At 44.6% G+C, this 18,568-nt stretch overlaps 2 protein-coding genes across 5 annotated transcripts; one reads left to right on the top strand and one right to left on the bottom strand.

Moving 5' to 3' along the window:
• The first annotated feature begins 134 nt into the window (after positions 1 to 134).
• On the top strand, positions 135 to 7,144 carry Zfp57 (ZFP57 zinc finger protein). Its single transcript, XM_074082630.1, is given in 5 exon segments — positions 135 to 572; positions 3,242 to 3,368; positions 3,797 to 3,877; positions 5,146 to 6,210; positions 6,213 to 7,144. Coding segments are annotated over 5 exon segments (1,608 nt in total). The 5' UTR covers positions 135 to 425; the 3' UTR covers positions 6,401 to 7,144.
• On the bottom strand, positions 6,473 to 18,377 carry Mog (myelin oligodendrocyte glycoprotein). Of its 4 annotated transcripts, none has more exons than XM_074082635.1 (8): positions 18,064 to 18,373; positions 16,508 to 16,855; positions 10,795 to 10,908; positions 9,930 to 9,950; positions 9,573 to 9,593; positions 8,210 to 8,253; positions 7,716 to 7,736; positions 6,473 to 7,272 (listed from the first exon to the last, which is right to left on the bottom strand). In XM_074082635.1, exons 1-6 carry the CDS (start codon positions 18,140 to 18,142, stop codon positions 8,225 to 8,227), a joined length of 612 nt encoding a protein of 203 aa, XP_073938736.1. In that variant the 5' UTR covers positions 18,143 to 18,373; the 3' UTR covers positions 6,473 to 7,272; positions 7,716 to 7,736; positions 8,210 to 8,224. The 4 variants fall into 4 exon arrangements, with proteins under 4 accessions (XP_073938736.1, XP_020038419.2, XP_020038421.2 ...); XM_020182830.2 differs by lacking the exon at positions 8,210 to 8,253 and adding an exon at positions 8,034 to 8,150 and having other exon boundaries at positions 18,064 to 18,365; XM_020182832.2 differs by lacking the exons at positions 8,210 to 8,253; positions 16,508 to 16,855 and adding an exon at positions 8,034 to 8,150 and having other exon boundaries at positions 18,064 to 18,377.
• Between the last annotated feature and the right edge of the window lie 191 nt (positions 18,378 to 18,568).

Below are 18,568 nucleotides of genomic sequence, written 5' to 3' on the forward strand. Positions count from 1 at the left end.
GAGGAAGCGGAAGTAGGCGGGGCTGGGCGGGACCGCGGACCCACCGGACTACGATCTTGGGCGCAAGCGCTCCAACCAAAGACCCCGTACCCACGCGCGAAGTCTCTGTGCGCTGCGCGCGGAGGGTGAGTAGCGTGGGTGGGAATCGCGCTCCGGGTGATCAAGGCTTCCCCCCCAGTACTTTTTCCCCCCCTCACTCCGCCACGCTAGGGGAGACTGCGCCCCAATCTTGGGGAACTTCCAATCTCTGGCATTCCTCGGGGAAATCTGTGTTAGCCGGGACTGTGGTCGGTGCGCTGTCCGCCCCCCATCGCGGGCGACTGGACACCAAGGAAGGAAGGAAGGGCGCCCGGCACGTGTTGAGAGTCGGGATCTCAGAAAGGAAGTTTCTGGGCGGACGGGCACGGGGCACCGCGTCCTCGTCGATGGGACTATTTCTGAGTCCATTGGGCGTTCTGCGAACATTAGTGGCGCCTGCTGTGCGGGGCAGAGACGCGCGGAAGGACCTTAGCTCTTGCCTGCCGGAAGCCTCCAGGCCGGGGTGCGGGAGCTGGATGCGCAGTGGCAATAGGGTAAGCGCCGAGCGCCCCCCGGGAGGCGCGTTCTGCGCGGCGGGGCAGGGCAGTGGCGGGACAGGATCCGTGAAGGCAGGCGCTAGACGGACGAGTGTACCTGGACCGTTTTAGTTGAATGCGGAGTGAAAAGCTCACGTGGCTGAATACCCAGGTTGGGGCGGCAAGAGCAGATCCCACAAAACCTTGCCGGATTTTGTGGGGGTTTCGGCCCATCTCAGAATCGCGTGGGAAGCCATTGAAGGATTTGGGGTTGGAGAGAGATTGAACAGACTCAGACTGGAAGATGGTAAAGTCCCCCACAGACCCTTTTTCCTGACATCCTCAGCTAATACCATTTTGAGAACAGTGGCTCTAATCTCCTGGAGAAGCGGAAGGCCAGGTCTTTGAGGACACTATTAACGAAAATTGAAGTGTGGTTGGCTGGAAAATGAGAGAATAATTCTAAATCTGCAACTTCACAAAAAGATCATGAATGTGGGGAAAGGAAGGAAAGGGAGGGAGGAAGAAAGAAAATCAACTTTACTTACATCTTAGGAATGCAGTTTTCATGACAAATTTTTGGGGCCCCAATTAACTATTTCTTGTTGGTGGGCTCAAGTGGTAGAGTGCCTACCTAGCAAGTGTGAGGCCCCAGTACCACCAGGAAAAAAAAATTAACTAGTCTCAACTTCCTTGCTTGTATTTCAATTGGTTACTCTTCCAAAAAGGTGAAAGAAAAAAGTCAACAGGTTTTTATGTGTTTATGCTTTTCATTGTATCTGGAAGGAGGGAAGATGTGGGTGAGTGGCTGTCAGCAGGCAGGGGCAGACTTTAGCCATGTTTGTGTCAGAGCAGAAACTTCAAGGTGAGCAGGGATGTCCAGTGTTCCTGCTCATTATGAGCCCTGAATAGGTGGGTGCTGTTGGATTGTTGTCAATATTCTTTACAGAGATCTAGCTGTATATATGAACTCTGACTTACAAGGAGTCAACTTAGAATATTTCTACTTTACAGTGGTGGACACATTTAGTTGACATCCAAAGTATCGGAGTTTAAATTTGACCTATTGTCCCCAATAGGTGGTCCTAGCAATAGGTGGTACAAAGGATACTCTGATATTCTATTCATGCTGGGCAGTGGCATGAGATCTAGAGGGGAAGCAGCATGTATGCTACAGCGTGCTGTGTTGCTAAGCTGGGATGTTCTAACTTAGTGATACTTTTAGCTTAGCATGGGCTTATCAGGACAAAACCCCATTTTAAGTTGAGGAGCAAACCAAGTCACAGGGCTGGGAGTGTAGCTCAGTAATAGAGCAGTTGTTTAGCATGGGTGAGGCCCTGGGTTTGATGTCTAATAACACACACACACACACACACACACACACACACACACACACACCAAAAGAAAAACAAAAAACCTAAGGCACAAAAGCATATATTTTTTTGGTCCTGGAAGAAATATGATGCTGAGTCTGGGGTTCAAACACTGTCTTTCCTGTTGATCAAGAGTGACCTTGAGCCTGGGTGCTGGTGGCTCACTTCTGTAATCCTAGCTACCCAGGAGGCAGAGATCAGGAGGTTGTGGTTTGAAGCTAGCCTGGGCAAATTGTTTGTGAGACCCTGTCTTGAAAAACCCATCACAGAAAAAGGGAAGCTGGCTGGCTCAAGATGTAGGCCCTGAGTTCAAACTCTAGTACCACAAAAAAGAAAAAACAAAACAAAAAAAAAGTGTTCAAACAAGTCACTCAGTATATCTGCACTTGAGGTTCCTTAAGATGGAACCAGAACTTGTTGCCTCACTGGGCATTGCCAAGAGGATTCAGTGACACAGAGCAGAGGGTTATTAATAACTTGGCATTACTGGACAATGGTAGTTGAGCCAAGGGAACCTGGTCCCTAAACTCTGTGGCCTAGGCTTTAGGGGAACCAAAAATGCTCCCAGTTTTGAAAGAGGAGAATTTGGACAGCAGAACAAACAAGGAAGACAGCCCCTTAGGACAGACACATTTGTCACAGGAAGCCATAGCAAACACCATGGCCATTTCAGGCCCTCTCCATCTGTCTGGTTTCTTGGAGGTAGAGAGCCCCAAGAAGGAGTCCAGTTGACCCTGAGGGCCAGGCCAGGATAAAGCTAGAAAGAGACACCAAAGAAGAGAAGGTGCTGCTCCGTCAGGCAGGTGAGGGTGGCAGTAGCACTGTGGGAAGCCAAGAAGAGAGACTGCTGGTAGAAAGCCTGGGTGAAGGTGAGGGGACCAAGCTAGAGAGAGGGAGGCACCAGGACCTAGACTTCAGGAGCTCTTTCATCCATTCCTCTGTGGGGTCTAGTGAATTTCAGATTGTTTCAGACCTAACAACAGAAAAAAGGCACTCAGACTTTTTTCTGTTTCCCATGCCATGTTTGAGGAGTGCTTCCTGAGATTTGTCAGGGTGACAGCTGCTTTCCCTGGGCTTCTCTTTTCCTGTGTATAGTTGATGTTTTGCCCTTCCTTTTCGGTTATATCTTTCTTCCCTTCTCTGCATCCTTCCTTTCCTCTCTGTAGGTCACAGTTGCTGGCCTTGTGCCTGTCTTCATATTTCACTCTTCCTTCCCTGGTTTCGCTTTTCTCTCAGACTCAGCTCTCTGAACCTCAGTACCAGACGCCAGTCCCTGTGTGTTTGTGCACTACCCAAGTCTGTCCTGCCTTCCAGATGCCAGTCACCTTTGAGGACGTGGTAGTGAATTTCACCCAGGAAGAATGGGAATGTCTGGATCCCAGTCAGAGGACCCTTTACCAGGATGTTATGTCAGAAACCTTAAAGAACCTGGCATCTGTGGGTAAGAGCCTGGGGTCCCTCAGGCATCCTGCCTGCCCTGGGCCCTAGAATATCTCGTTTCTCTGGGCAGGTAGATCAGCTCACAATTAGCTTCACTGACCTCTAGAGACACTTACGGTCACTAAAAGAAGAAATGAAAACTCACATGAAGGCAAAGGCAAAGATAATCCTTGTAACAAGATGAAAACATTCTCAAAATATGCAAATTTATCTATTCATCCAATCAGGATTGACTAAGTCACTCTGTGTACCAGGCACTTTGCTAGGAGCTGGTCTTTTGAATGTCTTCTTAAGTGACCTAGATTAAGGTTCTTAAAGCAGGCACACACCATAGTTTGTTGTCCCCATCAGATGTGAATGGGCTGAACCTGGGGTCATTGCAATTATCTCATTTCCACTCATCAGCCAGACTATTTCTTCCTTTACTAGACCTGATCACCAAACTTGAGCAAGAAGAGGGACAGCGGAGAGCAGATCCCTGCCTCCTAAACAGGCCATGTGCCCCTTCAGGTAAGATTACAAAGTAGAGCCTCTCTGCTCCCAACCCCTGCAGGGCATGAGGTGCTCCTTTCTATTTCTCCCTGCGTTACTATATGAATCTTTACTAATCTTTTTTTTTTAATTGCAAAGAAGGTGGTGAAATAATTGTGGCTTAGGACAATCCCTGGAAGGATGGAGAGCGATTGTATATCCTTCATAGTGTATACCTTTTCCAGCCTGGTCAGACTTGAAGCTCAAAGGCTCAAGTCCCTTGCCTTCATGATGAGTATCTAAGCCTTTCAAGACAAGAGAGTGTCTTTTAGTTTGTAGGAAGTGAGAGATTACATGAGGGTTGCTTATTGATTAAAGACTACTTTCCAAGAGAAAAGAGAAGCAGCTTGATGATGATTGGTGACTTGTTCCTGGGACAAGAGTAAGTAGTTAAGAGAGATGTCAAGCCAGGCTGACCATACCTCCCAGTTCGTTAGGACAGTCCTGGTTTATACTTCTTATCCAGCTTGATCATTAATAACATCTCTTTTATTCTCAAGTGTCCCAATTTTCACAGGGGATTTGTTCCAAAACCCTCAGTGGATGCCTGGGACCACAATCACAAATAATACTAAACCCTGTATAGACTGTGCTTTTTCCTGCCTATACAGACCTATAGTACAAGTTAAAATTATGTGAATGTGGTCTTTCTGGAAACACCAAATTTTCCATATAATATTTTTGGACTATGGTTGACTGTTAATAATGAAAAGTCATGGATAAGAGAGATTACTGTATATTGTGGGATGTCTGTGGGAGTGTGAACAATATTGAAAGAGAGGGAAGATGGATTTCAAGAAATGTGGTTGGAAGTTAGAAATTAGATATCTGACATTGTTAGAAGGTTCCAGTTAAAATTTTATTTACTTATGCAACGTGCGGAGCTCACTACCAGTTTAGGAGACTGAGATTGAGGTTGTGGTTTGAGGCCAGCAAGGGCCTAAGACCCCCATTTCCAAAATAACTAGAGAAAAATGGACTGGAGGTGTGACTCAAGTGGTAGAGCTCCTGCTTTGCAAGTGTGAAGACCTGAATTCAAACCCTAGTCTCACAAAAAAAAAAAAAAAAAAAAAAATTTTGCTTATGATTTGAAAAGCCTAAAGTTTTTCTTATCTCCATCTTATAAGGTCTAAGGGTGGGGTGAATGTGTTGGGTGGGAAAGGGATGGTGGAAAGGGGAAGTGGCCTGCACTGAAGGGAAAGCTTCTCATAGTGAATCTTGTCTTATTTTTTCTCTTTTCACTGTAGGAGGTGAAAAGGAGGAACATCGAAAAGGAAATCTGAATCTGAGAGGTGAGAGGACTAGCCGCAGCAAGAAGGTCTCTCTTGCTTACAAGGGGGCAAGAAAGAGCCAGAGCCCACTCTCTGCTCTAGCTGGGTCTGTGCACAAGACCCCAGTTTCCCAAGCATCCCATGCTGAACCACCCTTTTTCTGCCAAACATGTGACAAATGTTTCACCAAGCGCTCCCACCTACATTGCAACCAGTGTGGGAAGTTGTTTTGGAACCCCAAGGCCCTCAGCTACCATAGAAGTCTGTATCATGTGGAGAGACCTTTTTGTTGCCCACTCTGTGACAAGACCTACTGTGATGCTTCTGGACTGAGCCGTCACCGACGTGTTCATCTGGGCTATCGACCCCATTCATGCCCTGTTTGTGGAAAGTGCTTCCGGGATCAGTCTGAGGTCAAACGTCACCTAAAGACACACCAAAACCAGGAACCAGTGGCTAGGAACCAGGAGTGTACCGTGAAGATTTCAGGCACCACAGTTCCCATTGCTAAGCGCCAGAGGCTCATACAGAGACTTGTAGATGTGAACTGTGCATCAGTGGCCAGGACCCAGGAACCTATATTTAGAACTGAGGGGCCTGTAACCAGGACCCAGGCACCCATAGGTAAGAACCATGCACCTGTGACCAAGACCCAGTCACCCAGCAACAGACACTCCTGCCTTGATCATAGATCCAACTCTTCTCCAGCGAAGCGCTCAAGACTCAAGGTCTTTTCTTGCTCCCGTTGTTCCTTGACTTTTAGCAAGAAGGCCTATCTCTCTAGCCACCAAAAGGTGCACCTCACAGAGCAACTTAACAGCTGCTTCCATTGTGGCAAGTCCTTCTCCTCATCCTCCAGGCTGGTCAAGCACCAGCAGACGCACTGGAAGCAGAAAATCTACCGTTGCCCCATCTGTGACCTCTGCTTTGGAGAGAAGGAGGGCCTTCTGGGTCACTGGAATTACTACAAAGGCAAAGAGCAGTACCTACACGGCACCCGGAAATGCTGGGTGATTCTGTGTGAGTGGCTTAGCTTCTTTCACAAGCCCCTACGACTGGGAAGGATTGGAAACCTGGAGGAAATAGATCGCCTAGGATCCTTAGCCCCAGGACAGGGGAGATACGGGAAAAGACATGCAAAGGAAGTAAGGCAAAGGAGGTAGTGAGGGTCCTGGAGCTGAAACAAAGGGCCTTTCTGACTAAGGTCTTTCTTTGTATTTGGTTTTCCTGAGGACTGGCCCCTGGGTCTGGAGGCTTGGGTAAATACAAGTAAGTAAATACAATAAAGAAAAGGGAAAAGAAGTATGCACATAGAAACTGATATTATTATTAATTAGCACCTAGCTTGTTTCTTTGTGTCTGATAGACCATCAAGTAGTAATTGTTGAATAAAACAGTGGATACTCTGGTTGGTATGAAGATAGGAGAAAAAAGAGAGGAGAGAAGGAGTGTGAGGGATGCAAAGAAGATGTGGAAATAGAAGGGAAACAGATATGCTGCCCATTTCTCATCCCCGAAGTCCTCCATGGGCTGCTAAAACAAGATGAGGCTCTACCCACCATTCTGTGGAACCCACATCCTCATTCTGCAACTCACTCAGCTTCCCTCTGATATTGTTGCTTCTTCCTGTCCCTTCCCTTCTACTGTCCTCTGCCCAATCAGGGCTGGGATCTTGGAAGAAACAACCACCATTTGCAAAATTGATGGACTGTAATTTGTAGTGAGGAGGTTCTGGGTTTCCAGTTCATGGCAGAGCCCCCTGTCTTTGTTACTTTCTGGCACAGGTGTCTTGATGGAGAATAGAAACCTGACACAGAACACTTCCTGGTGGAAGATTGAGAAAGGAGTAGAAAGATAGGAGAGGCAAAAAGTGGGAGAGGAAGGAAGGAACTGAGGAAAGGAAGAACAAAGGTAGATGACAAGAGAAATCAGTTCTGTTTGGAATTCAAACTATTCCTGGAAGTGCAGATTGGAATGTGTCCTTAGTGAAGAGGCCAGCGAGTGTGCAGCTTGATCAACAAGACATCCCCAAGGATCCATCTCTGGACCAACCAAGCTCTCCTCCATCCCTGCCAAAATGTGACAGCACTCAGAAAGGGTTTCCTAGAAGAAGGAGAAAATGACTTGAAAAATCTGTCAGTAATTTCTATCATGAAATCATTGAACCTGGAAAATGAAAAGCCCTCTGAGGTCATTTTATCTCTGTGTGCCTCAGTGGTGGTCATGGAGTTGAGGCACAGGGCAGCTGCTGTAGAGAATGGGAAAGGAGGCCCACTAGAGTGGGATACCTGGTGAGGGGCACTGAAGGTGGAGCAAATCAGGTAGCAGGTGTGAGTGGCCTAGCTTCCCTCTGTGCCACCTGGAAATTTGTCTCCAACAGCTGCCGCCTCCCCTTCTCGCTTTCTGGAAGGGTCCTCCCTCTACCTCTGCTCTCCAGCCCCTCCTTTCCTAGGAGATTGTGATCCCTCAGTTCCCCTCTTCCTCTTGCTTTGTCTCCCTTTCCTGACTTTTTGTTCTCAGCTTGTAAGAAAGAGAAGAAAACTTACTTAGCTCTTCAAGAAACTGTCCTGCAAACAAAGAGAAACAGGTGGGTATTCGGGGGAGATGATTACCTCCCTCCCTCACATCCTCCCACTGGACACTTGGACTGACCATACCCTCCCTTTCCACTGAGGGACCCCACAGATCTCAGTAAATGGTTTTCTTCACCATTTCTCTGAGGGACTTGGGGATGAGCAAGGAGAAAGGGGAGGAAGGAAATCCTAGCTCAGATCTTGAGCCCCAGTTGCACTCTTTTGTTTTCCACTCAGGGCTGCCTTGGTTCCCCACTGCTCAGAGGTCCTTATGCTGTCCCACCACTGCACCTGCTAGTCTTCGGTGTAGCCAGTTGTAGCAAATGATCAAGGCAACCAGGGGTCCAAGAACTGGCACCATTACAAACAGGGTTATCTTCCAGCAGGGCACCCTCAGAAAGTGGGGATCTGAAAATTGTTCACCAGAATAAAAAGGGTTAATCTGTTTCCCTTTATGCCCCACTCACCCTTCTCCTTACTTCTTAACCTGAAGAAGACTTGGGACAGAATCCTGGGAATCAAAGAACTTGGATGAGAAAAGCACTACATCGTTATTTTCAGTAAACCCTAACTGGTTTTGCATTTTCTTCTATTAAAAATATAAGTGCTAGGGGTTAGGGGTGTGAATCAAGTGGTAGAGCACCTGCTTTTCAAGTCCCTGATGAGTTCATCCCCTAGTACCACCAAGTGTGTGTGGCTTGGAGATGGGGTCAACCATAGAGCATTTGTGTAGCCTGCTAGAGGCCTTAGGTGCCACCAAAAAAAAAAAAAAAAGCAGTACCTGTGACTTCATCAGCAATGGAAGCCACAGATGTTTTCATTACAGTTGTAGAAATCCCAAGATACGTTTTATTTTAAAATTAAAATTGCCTGCTACATTGTTATTTAATGTGTTGCTCTTAAAAATGTCAAATTTGTTAATATGTTCATAACTATCTCAATACAATGATTTTCTTTGTAATTCTATGTGTTAAATATGTGTTTAAAAGCACTCTGAGGACTGGGGATATGGCTCAGTGGTAGAGCATTTACCTAGCGTGCCTGAGATCCTGGATTTGATCAAAAGAACATTCTGGAAGGGATCCATTTATGACACAAAACGAGTTAAGGCCGGCACTTGTGGCTCACACCTTTAATCCTAGCTACTTGGAAGGCTGAGATCAGGAGGATTAAGGTTCCAGGCCAGCCTGGGCAAATAGTTCCCAAGACCCCCTTTCCAAAATAACAAAGCGAAGTGGACTGGAGCTGTGGCTCAAGGACAGACAGAATCTCTCTCAGCCTCAGGAAGAAAGGCCATTTCCAAATGTTGCTCAGAGCAGGGAGCATATGTATTCCACCTAATGCTATCTAATTTCTAGAAAATTTATTCAAATATTTGGGCACTCTTCTGTTGTTACCATTGCCCTTAGACTCTGGGCATTCTGGAATAAACACCATATCCTTGAGGATTAACTTTCTAGGGGGGTTGGTGGCTTTACTCTTCCTTCAAGAAGCCTTCCTTATCCAGTCAGGTAGAGTTACTTGGTCTGTCTGTATTCATGAAAGTTCATTAAATACTGTAGGATCTTTTTACCTGCCTTTTGTAATTCCTAAAAATACGAAAATGTACCTACATAGTTAACAGTTGTAAAGTTATTGGTATAGTGCGGACATAAAAGTGATATGTAAATATTTGCTATTATCTTACCAATTCTATATGCAAATGGCTGATTTAGTCAAAGAAAGAGGGAAAGGACCTACCAGGAGCCAAGGGTACTTGTTCCCTCAGGTGACTGGAACCCAAGGGAAAGAGCAAGTTGATGGGAGGGCCGGGATACTTCTTACACTTACCAAAAGTTCTATGGAGATTCTCTGAAAGAGGAAGAAAAAGAAATGGGTTTAGTAGGGCACCCAAAGGGAATCCTTTCTCCTTCTAATCTTTGTTATTTAATCACTTAAAATTGGTTCCAGTCCTGATACATGATAGAGTAAGGCAAGCTGTAGGATTTTACTTCTACCCTGGCTGAAGGCAGGGGAGAGCAGTGGAATTGTCTACAATTTTTGGCTGGTTAATTTTAAATAATTTCCCAACAGAAGGGAGCACGGGGTATTTGAGAATAGGCAGAGATAGTCTGAGAAGATGATCGTTTTCCTTATGTCAGAAGACCAGACTGTAGGATTTGGAGAGGGAGGGTGCCTGGAACTCACCTATTTCTGCTCGAAGTTTTCCTAAAATAGAAAAAGGCAATATTTTCAGTTCTTGCTCTGGTATGAGATGGGACCCCTCACACCTAGTGCCTTGGACCTTTGTGCAGGCTGCTTCTCTGCAGCCTGGCAGGTGGCACGAGCACTAAGTTTGAAACTGAGAGTTCAGGCTCTCTCCCTGGCTACTGTCCGTATTATGCAGTGAAATAAAGGGTATAGAACTTTCTTCAGGACCCAACCTCAGTAAGCAGCCATCCTTCAAACCATCATAACGTTTTAGTGCCTCACTGCTCTTGGCTCTTTTTAGTTCTCAGTTCACATTGCTACTCCACCCTACTGGGTTATTGTTCTGTAAATCAAAAGCCACTATCTGAATAAAGGAGGGAGAACTACTTCATGTCTGTGACTAGGCATTTTGCATGACATTGTCTGCTACAATTTAGGAGACTGAGTGTTGACAGACAAGGTAACTGAGGCTTGGAGAACCTAAGAGTTTTGCTCCAGGCCCTGAGCAAAACAAACCCAAAAAACTTCTTTTGTCCCTGACCCACTTCCACATGCCCCAAGTTCTTGCTGCTTTATCCTCTTAGTATCAGGAGGGAAGGGGCAAAAGTCCTTGTGCTTTACCATTGGAGAGAATACTTAGAGGGGTAGGAGGTTTGTTACTTTTGCCCTCAGTTGCCACCTCTGTAAAATGGGGCTTACCTGCTAGGGAAATGCAGAGCTCTATTATCCATATGCGAGCACTCAGTGAGATGTGAAACTTGACCTGGAGTTCTGAACCCAGAGTTTCTTAAAAAATAAATGTTAAGTGGCTTAGTTCTAAGGCTCAGGGAAGGATCCTGATGGGCCCGGCCTCTGTCCATACCTCTCAGTCTGTGCTGCAGGCAGAGGTAGACGAAGCCCACAGCAATCTGCAGGAGGAGCAAAGGCAGCACTGCGATGAGAACCAGCACCCCAGGATTGATCCAGTAGAAGGGATCTGAAAGGCACAACCCTCATTGTCCAGCCTGTTTCCCCAACACCCAGCACAGCACCTGGGACTCCATAAATTGGGTTGAATAAAGAAACGAATGTCACCAAGGTTCAGGAAGGTGATACAGAGTTGATGCCAGAGCTTAGCCCTGAAGGGTTTGTTTCCAGAAAGGGCTAGTGATTCAGAATGACAAGTGGTCATTTTTGAAAACCAGCTAAGACACTTAGATCAGATCCTTCAGGCTACAGGTGCACTTCACAGGCTCCAAGCTGACAATGCAGAGCTAGAGGAGGCAGGGAGTTCAGTTAAGACACCATGGTAATGAGGAAATGTGGTATAAGAAGCCAAGGGATTATGAACATCAATGGGAAAAAAAGTACACATTTATTTTTAGTAACCTTTAAACCAAAATTTAGGGGAGATTGAACTCAGGCTCAGGGCCTCATATTTGCTAGGCAGGCGCTCTGACTGCTTGAGCCACTCTACTAGCCCTTTTTTGAGGTGGGGTTTCGAGAACTATTTGCCTGGATTGGCTTTTAACTGCTATCCTCCTGATCTCTGTCTCCTGAGTAGCTAGAATTACAGATGTGAGCCACTGACACCAAGCCAAAATTTAGTCTTTCTTTTAATTATGTTTGCAGGCAATCTAGCACAATAATATGAACAGCATCTGTAATGTTGCTATCAATAAGAATCACTGGCTTGCTGGGCACTGGTGGCTCACTTCAGTAATCTTAGCTACTCAGAGGGCAGAGATTAGGAGAATCGCATTTCAAAGCCAGCCTGGGTGAATAGTTGGAGAGACCTATTGAAAAATCCTGTATCATTGTTGAGTGCCAGTGGCTCACGCCCGTAATCCCAGCTACTCAAGAGACAGAGATCAGGAGGATCACAGTTCAAAGCCAGCCCAGGAAAATAGTTTGAGAGACCCTACCACAAAAAGTGGCTGGCAGAGTGGCTCAAGGTGTAGGGCCTGAGTTAAAACCCCAGTACTGCAAAAAAAAAAAAAAAACATAAAAGGGCTGGTGGGTGTGGCTCAAGGTGTAGGCCCTGAGTTCAAATCCCAGTACTTCAAAGAAAAAAAAAATCACAGGCTTGGACTGGAGGCATGGCTCAAGTGGTAGAGCTCCTGCCTCACAAGCATAAAGACTGAGTTCAAACCCCAGTACACTCACAAATACTCAAGTGGTAGAGTACCTGCTCTTGTGTGCTGGGATTACAGGTATGTAACATAATAACTGGCCTTACTTTTAAGTTCTTATTGGAAGTTACCTGTGACAAGGTAATTTAGCAGATATAGTCATCCTTTTGTATCTTTGGTAACCCTGGGGGAATGGCTCCAGGACCCCCTTGGATACTCAAATCCATGGGTATTCAAGTCACTCACTTAAAATGCCAAAGTATTTGCTTGTGTCCTATGCATATCCTCCCACGTACTTTCTTTTATTTTTTGGCAGTGCTGGGGATGGAACCCAGAGCAGAGTATGCTAGGCAAGAGCCTCTACAACTGGGTTACAACCTCAACCTTCTCCCATATTAAGTAATCTCTAGATTATTTATAATACCAAAACCAATGTATATAGTTACCCTATATTGTTTAGGGAATAATGAAAAGAACAAATGTGCACATGTTCTGTACATGTAATTTTTTTCCTGAATATTTTTGATCCTAGGCTAGTTGAACCCTGACTGGAACTCATGGTTAGGAAAAGGTGTCCTTACATACTTAAGCGTTCTTTTTTTTTTTTTTCCCTCCTCTACTTCATCCATTCTTTCCTTTTTCTTGCACACTTCTTATACTTTCACAAAATATTAGAACCATTAAAAGAGATAAGAGGAGCGTGGCAACACCTGTAATTGTAGCTACTTGGGAGGCTGAAATCTGGAGGATCAGAGTTCCAGGCCAGCTCAGGCAAATAGTTCATGAAACCTCATCTCCAAAATAACCAGAGCAAAATGGATTGGAGGAGTGCCTCAAGTGAGCCCAAAACCCTGAGTTCATACCGCAGTCCCACCCCCACTTCCCACCCAAAAAAGAGATAAGAGGGCTGACTGGGAGCATGGCTCAAGTGGTAAGAGTGCCTGCCTAGCAAACTTAAGGCCCTGAGTTCTCTAATTCTAGTACAGCAAAAAAAAAGAACAGACACTATCAGCCTCTTTTTTTTTTTTTTTTGGAATATCAATGTTACTTGCATTTCCTTTATAACTAAGGATGTTGAATATTTCTTCATGTTTTAATTGGCCATGTATAATTGGATTATTTGGCTTTTGTGTGATTAATTTTTTGGACATTAATCCTTTTTTTTTTAATTATTCACATGTGCATACAAGGACTATCAGCCTCTTGATGTAAAGCGGTAAGAAATATATTAACATCATCTGTGGAAAAAATGCTTGCCAAAATAAATCAAGCCTGGATCTGACTTTGCCTCTAGTTTACTGGAAATATAGGGCATGGAGGACTGTGTTAAATAGCAAACAGGAATGTAGCCAGCAAAATTCAGATTGTGGGAAACCCTAAGTGCAAGCACCAGTGTGCAGAGTCTGTTTGGATCATACTCAAATAAATCATAAAAATACATTTATAAGACCATCAGAAAACCTTGAACACAAATTGGATTTTTGATGATACTAAAGAATTGTAGAGTTTTTGAAGAGTTCTTACATTTAAGTGATAGATGCTCAAGCATTTAGCAATGGAAGAATGCTCTTGAGATTTGCTTCAGCAACTCAGTAGGGGTGGATGACTATAAGTGGGAATCGGGCTGGCCTTGGTTTGATAACTGCTGCAGCCAGGAGATGTATTTTCTCTACTCGTGTGTGTGTGTGTGTGTGTGTGTGTGTGTGTGTGTGTGTGTGTGTGTGTGTATTGAGACAGGATCTCATTCTAGCCTGGGCTGGCCTTGAACTTGTCATTCTCCTGCCTTGTGTCCCAAGTGCTGAGATTATAGTCCTTTGTCACCATGTCCATCTCTTGCTATGTTTTTAAGTTTTCACAAAGAAGAGTTTAAAGAAAGGATTAGAGACTAGTAATAAACTCACACACACAAATAAAGTCCAAAAAAGAAAGATTGGAGGAGGAAATTACACCTGAACTTACAAAAATATAGTTACTGCATTGCTCTCCTAAATTTGTCTAGGGTGGCTCCCCCAGGTAGCCAAGTGATGCCTAGTAGTCTTTTTTTTTTTTTTTTTTTTAATTAAATCCTTAGGCATGGCATGCAGATTTCCAGTTGGGAGGAAGAGGTTTGGAATGTGGAAACCAGATGAAAGGAAAATTTTCTCCCCTGAGGCAAAGGTTTCAGTTTTTTTTTTTTTTTTTACTCCCTTCCTCCTCTCTATCTGTCTCTGTCTCTCTGTTTTTCTGTTGTGATGGTGGGCCTCAGGGAGTGTGTTGGGGAAGGCAGTTATTGAATTATGAATTTGAGCAGGAAGGAAGAAAATCTGTAAACTGAAGCCCTCGCTCTCTGACTTCTTTGCTGATAAAAGTTTCCCAGTAAAAACAGCTGTCTGAAGAACATTCCGTGACACACAGAGCTATTTTCATGTCACTGCAATCTGTCTCTAGAAATAGTGCTTTGTTATTCTGCGTACAATGCTATCTTCTGGTCCCAACACTGCAGCAGTCACCCCCACTCCAGGGACAAGAGCAACAGATTGTCTGATGTTTGCACTGCAGGTGGGGAGTGGGGGAAAGGAGGATTTGAGGCTCTAGCTCTCAGAACATTTCTGGTTCTTCAATGAAATAGCAGTTAACTTTCAAAGTTCCCTCTGTGTACTTTACCTTGCCACACTTTAACCATCCTGAGACAGAATGAATAAATAAATACATATATAAATGCATAAGCTCCCAAATCATCCAGCAAAGGAAAATACTGAACATAAGAGTTCTGGAGAACTGAAGCAGTGAAGGTAAAACCCACAGGTGACATCTCTTTTTTTTCTGTAACTATATTTAGATATTTGCTTTACTTGATCATTCACTGGACTGTATTTTAATAGGTAAATGCCTTTCAACATCAACTGAGGAATTCACTGCATTAGAATTTGATCATCCTTAGGAATGATGTCAGCATTTATAACATTTTATAACCAAAAGGTATTCCAAAGCAAAATAGAAAAAGAGCTGGGCACAGGAGGATCACAATTGTAATTCTAGCTACTTGAGAGACTGAGATCAGAAGGATCATGGTTTGAGGTCAGCCCAGGTAAAAAGTTTGTGAGACCCCCCATCTCAAAATAATCAAAGCCAATGAATTGGAGGTATGATTCATGTGATAGAGTACCTGTTTTGCAAGTGTGAAGCCCTGAGTTCAAACCCACATTCCCACCAAAAAAACCAAAAAGTCCACTTGGATATTTGGATTAACTTTCAGATTATTCATATTCTCCTGTGGTAACAAAATAATCAGAAAGTGATCATTTTTTATTTTTGCTGCCTCTATTTCTCATCTTTTCTGCCTTGCTTTTAAAATAAATTCTTTAATCTTTCCCACAAATGCATATAGTTTTATTTATTTTTTCTTTTTGGAGGCGCTGGTATTTGAACTCAGGGCCTCACACTTTCAAGGTAGGCATTCTTACTACTTGGGCACTCACTCTACCAGTCATTTTTTGTGATGGGTTTTTTTCTAGATAGGGTCTCATGAACTATTTGCCTGGGGTTGGCTTCGAAAGGTGATCTTCCTCATCTCTGCCTCCTGAGTAGCTAGGATTCCAGGTGTGAGCCACAGGTACTCAGCTACTTATTTATTTTTGAGCCAGGGTTTTGCTATGTAGCCCAGGCTTGCCTCAGAGTCAGATCCTCCTACCTCTACCTCCAGAGTGCTGCAATTACAGTGCGCACCACTATGCCTGCCTTTTAATGTATTTTCATATGAATAGATAAATATAATTTTATGGATAATTTTGGGGAGGGAGAGTAGTGGTACTAGAGTTTGAACTCAGGGCTTTATGCTTGCTAAGTAGGTGCTCTACCACTACAGCCATGCCTCCAGCCGTTGAGTTATTATTATTACTTTTTGATTGGATCATGGTTCTATTTTCCCTCCTCTCCTTCCACCAGAGTGATCCATATTCTTGTTTGTATCCTTTCATATTTTTCTCTGAATATGTGTATATATTCTGAATATATATATATATGTGTATATTAGTGAGTGTACATGTATGTAAATACAAGTGAGTGTAATATGTATATGATAAGAGTGTATATATACATGCTCACAAACACAGGATCATGGTTTCAGTCCCCATTTTTTGTAGGTTGCTTTTATCATTCAACAATTCCTCATGGAATGCCTCCAAGCCATCTGGAATGGCTCTCAATCTTTTTAATAGCTGCACAATATTCATGGTGCAGATACCATTGTTTATTTAGTCACTTCCCTACTCATGGGCATTGACTTTTTTTCCAGTTTCCTTCCCAATCCAAACAATGATGCATCAGACATCTGTGAACATAAAAGTTTACTAATGTGTATATTTTTATGGAATTGATTCCCAGGCGTGAAATGTTTGGGTTGATCTCATCTCAACTGAAAGAAGTCTCAAGGGGAGGTCTTGGCCATCCCACAGATACTACTTCACATTATATGGCATGACTCACCTTCCACTTTCAATTCCATTGCTGCCTCCTCTTGGTAAGAATGATCTCGGAAGAAGCAGGTGAAACCTCCTTCATCTGAGAACCTCACATTCCGGATCCTGAGGGTCACCTTTCCCTCACCAATAGTGTCTTTTAGCAGCTCTGTCCGGCCTCGATACTCAGGGGCCTGCTCTGTCTCTTGGTCTTTGCCGTTTCGGTAGAGATGAACCACCCTAGAGAAGGGGGGCCGGTACCACCCCACCTCCATGCTGGTAGCATTCTTCCCAGGAGATATGCGACATGGCAGTTCCACTTCATCCCCAACCAGAGCCCTGATGGGGTGCCCTGGTCCTATCACTCTGAACTGTCCTGTCCAAGACACCAAATTAAAAAAAAACAACTGAGGGTCAGAGGGAGCCTTGACAAACAAGTGCATCATGGGAAGATCACTTCAAGACAGGGAAGGAAGAGGACACTTAATTTTTAAATGGAAATTAAGGAGTTCATTTTTTTTCCCCAGAGCACATACTAAAAACAAAACAAAAATTATCTCTAATTACAGATATGTTGTAAGTATCCTGAACAGAACATTTAGCATGTGATGGTCTTGACAGCTGTTGGCCACCTTTCTGCTATTCAGTCCAGCCCATTTCAAGCATCTTGAAGTTTAATTTCACCCTTGGGCCTCCCTGTTTGGTCAAGGCCAAATTGATTGCTACTTTCCCCTTAGAGGTTTTGCTTTTGTCACTCAATCAACTTTAACTCCCTCTCCACCACTTCCCAGTTCTTTGTCTTTATTCATATCTCGTCCCCCAAATTCTCTGCTGAGATCTTCCATTCTGGGGTTAGAAGGGGCTGTTCTGTTTCACTCCTGTTTACCCTCCATACCTTCAACCTCACTCCCACTCTGGACTCTGCTCTTGAGCATCTTCCCAGACTTTTTCCTATGTTGGTCATGTTTCCCAAGGGAGACTGAGCTACTAGGAGAAAAGGCTGGTTTCTGCTCTTAGACCTGTAAGGAATTCCTTAGGGAGCATGTGGACTTGGCCTCCTCTATCATCAGATGGCTCTCTGAGGCAGAGACTCTGGCTTCTGTTTCTTTTATTTTTCCTCCATGTATGGGGACAGGGCTGCTGTATAAACACTCATAGGTGCCTGATTATGCGGTGCAAGCTTCCAAACACAACAAGATATTATAACTCAACAAACATTTATTGGAATTTACTACAAACAGGCACTGCTAAGCATGTTATGTATCTCATCTCATTTACACTGACATCAACTCTAAGAGGTTATTATTTTGTCCCCATTTGAGGTGAAAAACCAAAGCTAGGCCTAAATGCCCAGCTCAGTGTAGAGCTTGTGTTTAGCTTGCATTAGGTCCAGGGTTTGATCACCTGGTGGAAAAAAGTTTAGATTCTACTCTGAAAGGAACCAGGAAGAAGGATCTGTCAGGAGATCTAGGTTTTAGAAAGATAACTCATATAGCCATTCGAGGATGACTGGAGATGGGGGAGCCCAGGAAACTTGCCTTTCTGTTCTTAGGTCTTGGCAGGGCAGGAATAAACACATCTTACCTGCATAGCTGGAGGACAGCTGGAGGAGGAGGAGGGTGAGAAGGCAACTGGACAGAGAGGAACTCCATAAACAGGCCATCTCCACTGCTACTGGGGGCAGAGTCCCCTGGTAGGGTTAGGCCAAGCAGAGGCCCTTGGGCCACATGTTTCCTACCCCTGAGAAGCCTGAAGGGAGGATCTGGGAGGGCACTGCTGCCTGGGCCCTGCCTCCACCCCGGGCATTGCCACAGCTGTGCCCGTAGGAACAGCTCCACGTCACCTTTGTCAGGCACTTACACAAAAGGGCTACAGACAGATGGGATGACCAGGGTTTGCCTTCCCCACCCCCTTCCAAAGCAATGGAGCAGTGGCTGCCTGGTACTGGGTCTTTCTCCCTTTCTCCCTCCCGACCAAGCTTCAGAGGGGGCACCTAGGGGTTGGTCAGAGGGATTGATCAGTCACTGGACCTTTGAAGAGGCTTGTTCATGGAATCTGTAAGGTTCCTTCCATTCCTCTCATCTCTAGG

The sequence above is a fragment of the Castor canadensis genome, chromosome 8 (assembly GCF_047511655.1).
Source record: "Castor canadensis chromosome 8, mCasCan1.hap1v2, whole genome shotgun sequence".
In the NCBI taxonomy this organism is placed as follows: domain Eukaryota; kingdom Metazoa; phylum Chordata; class Mammalia; order Rodentia; family Castoridae; genus Castor; species Castor canadensis.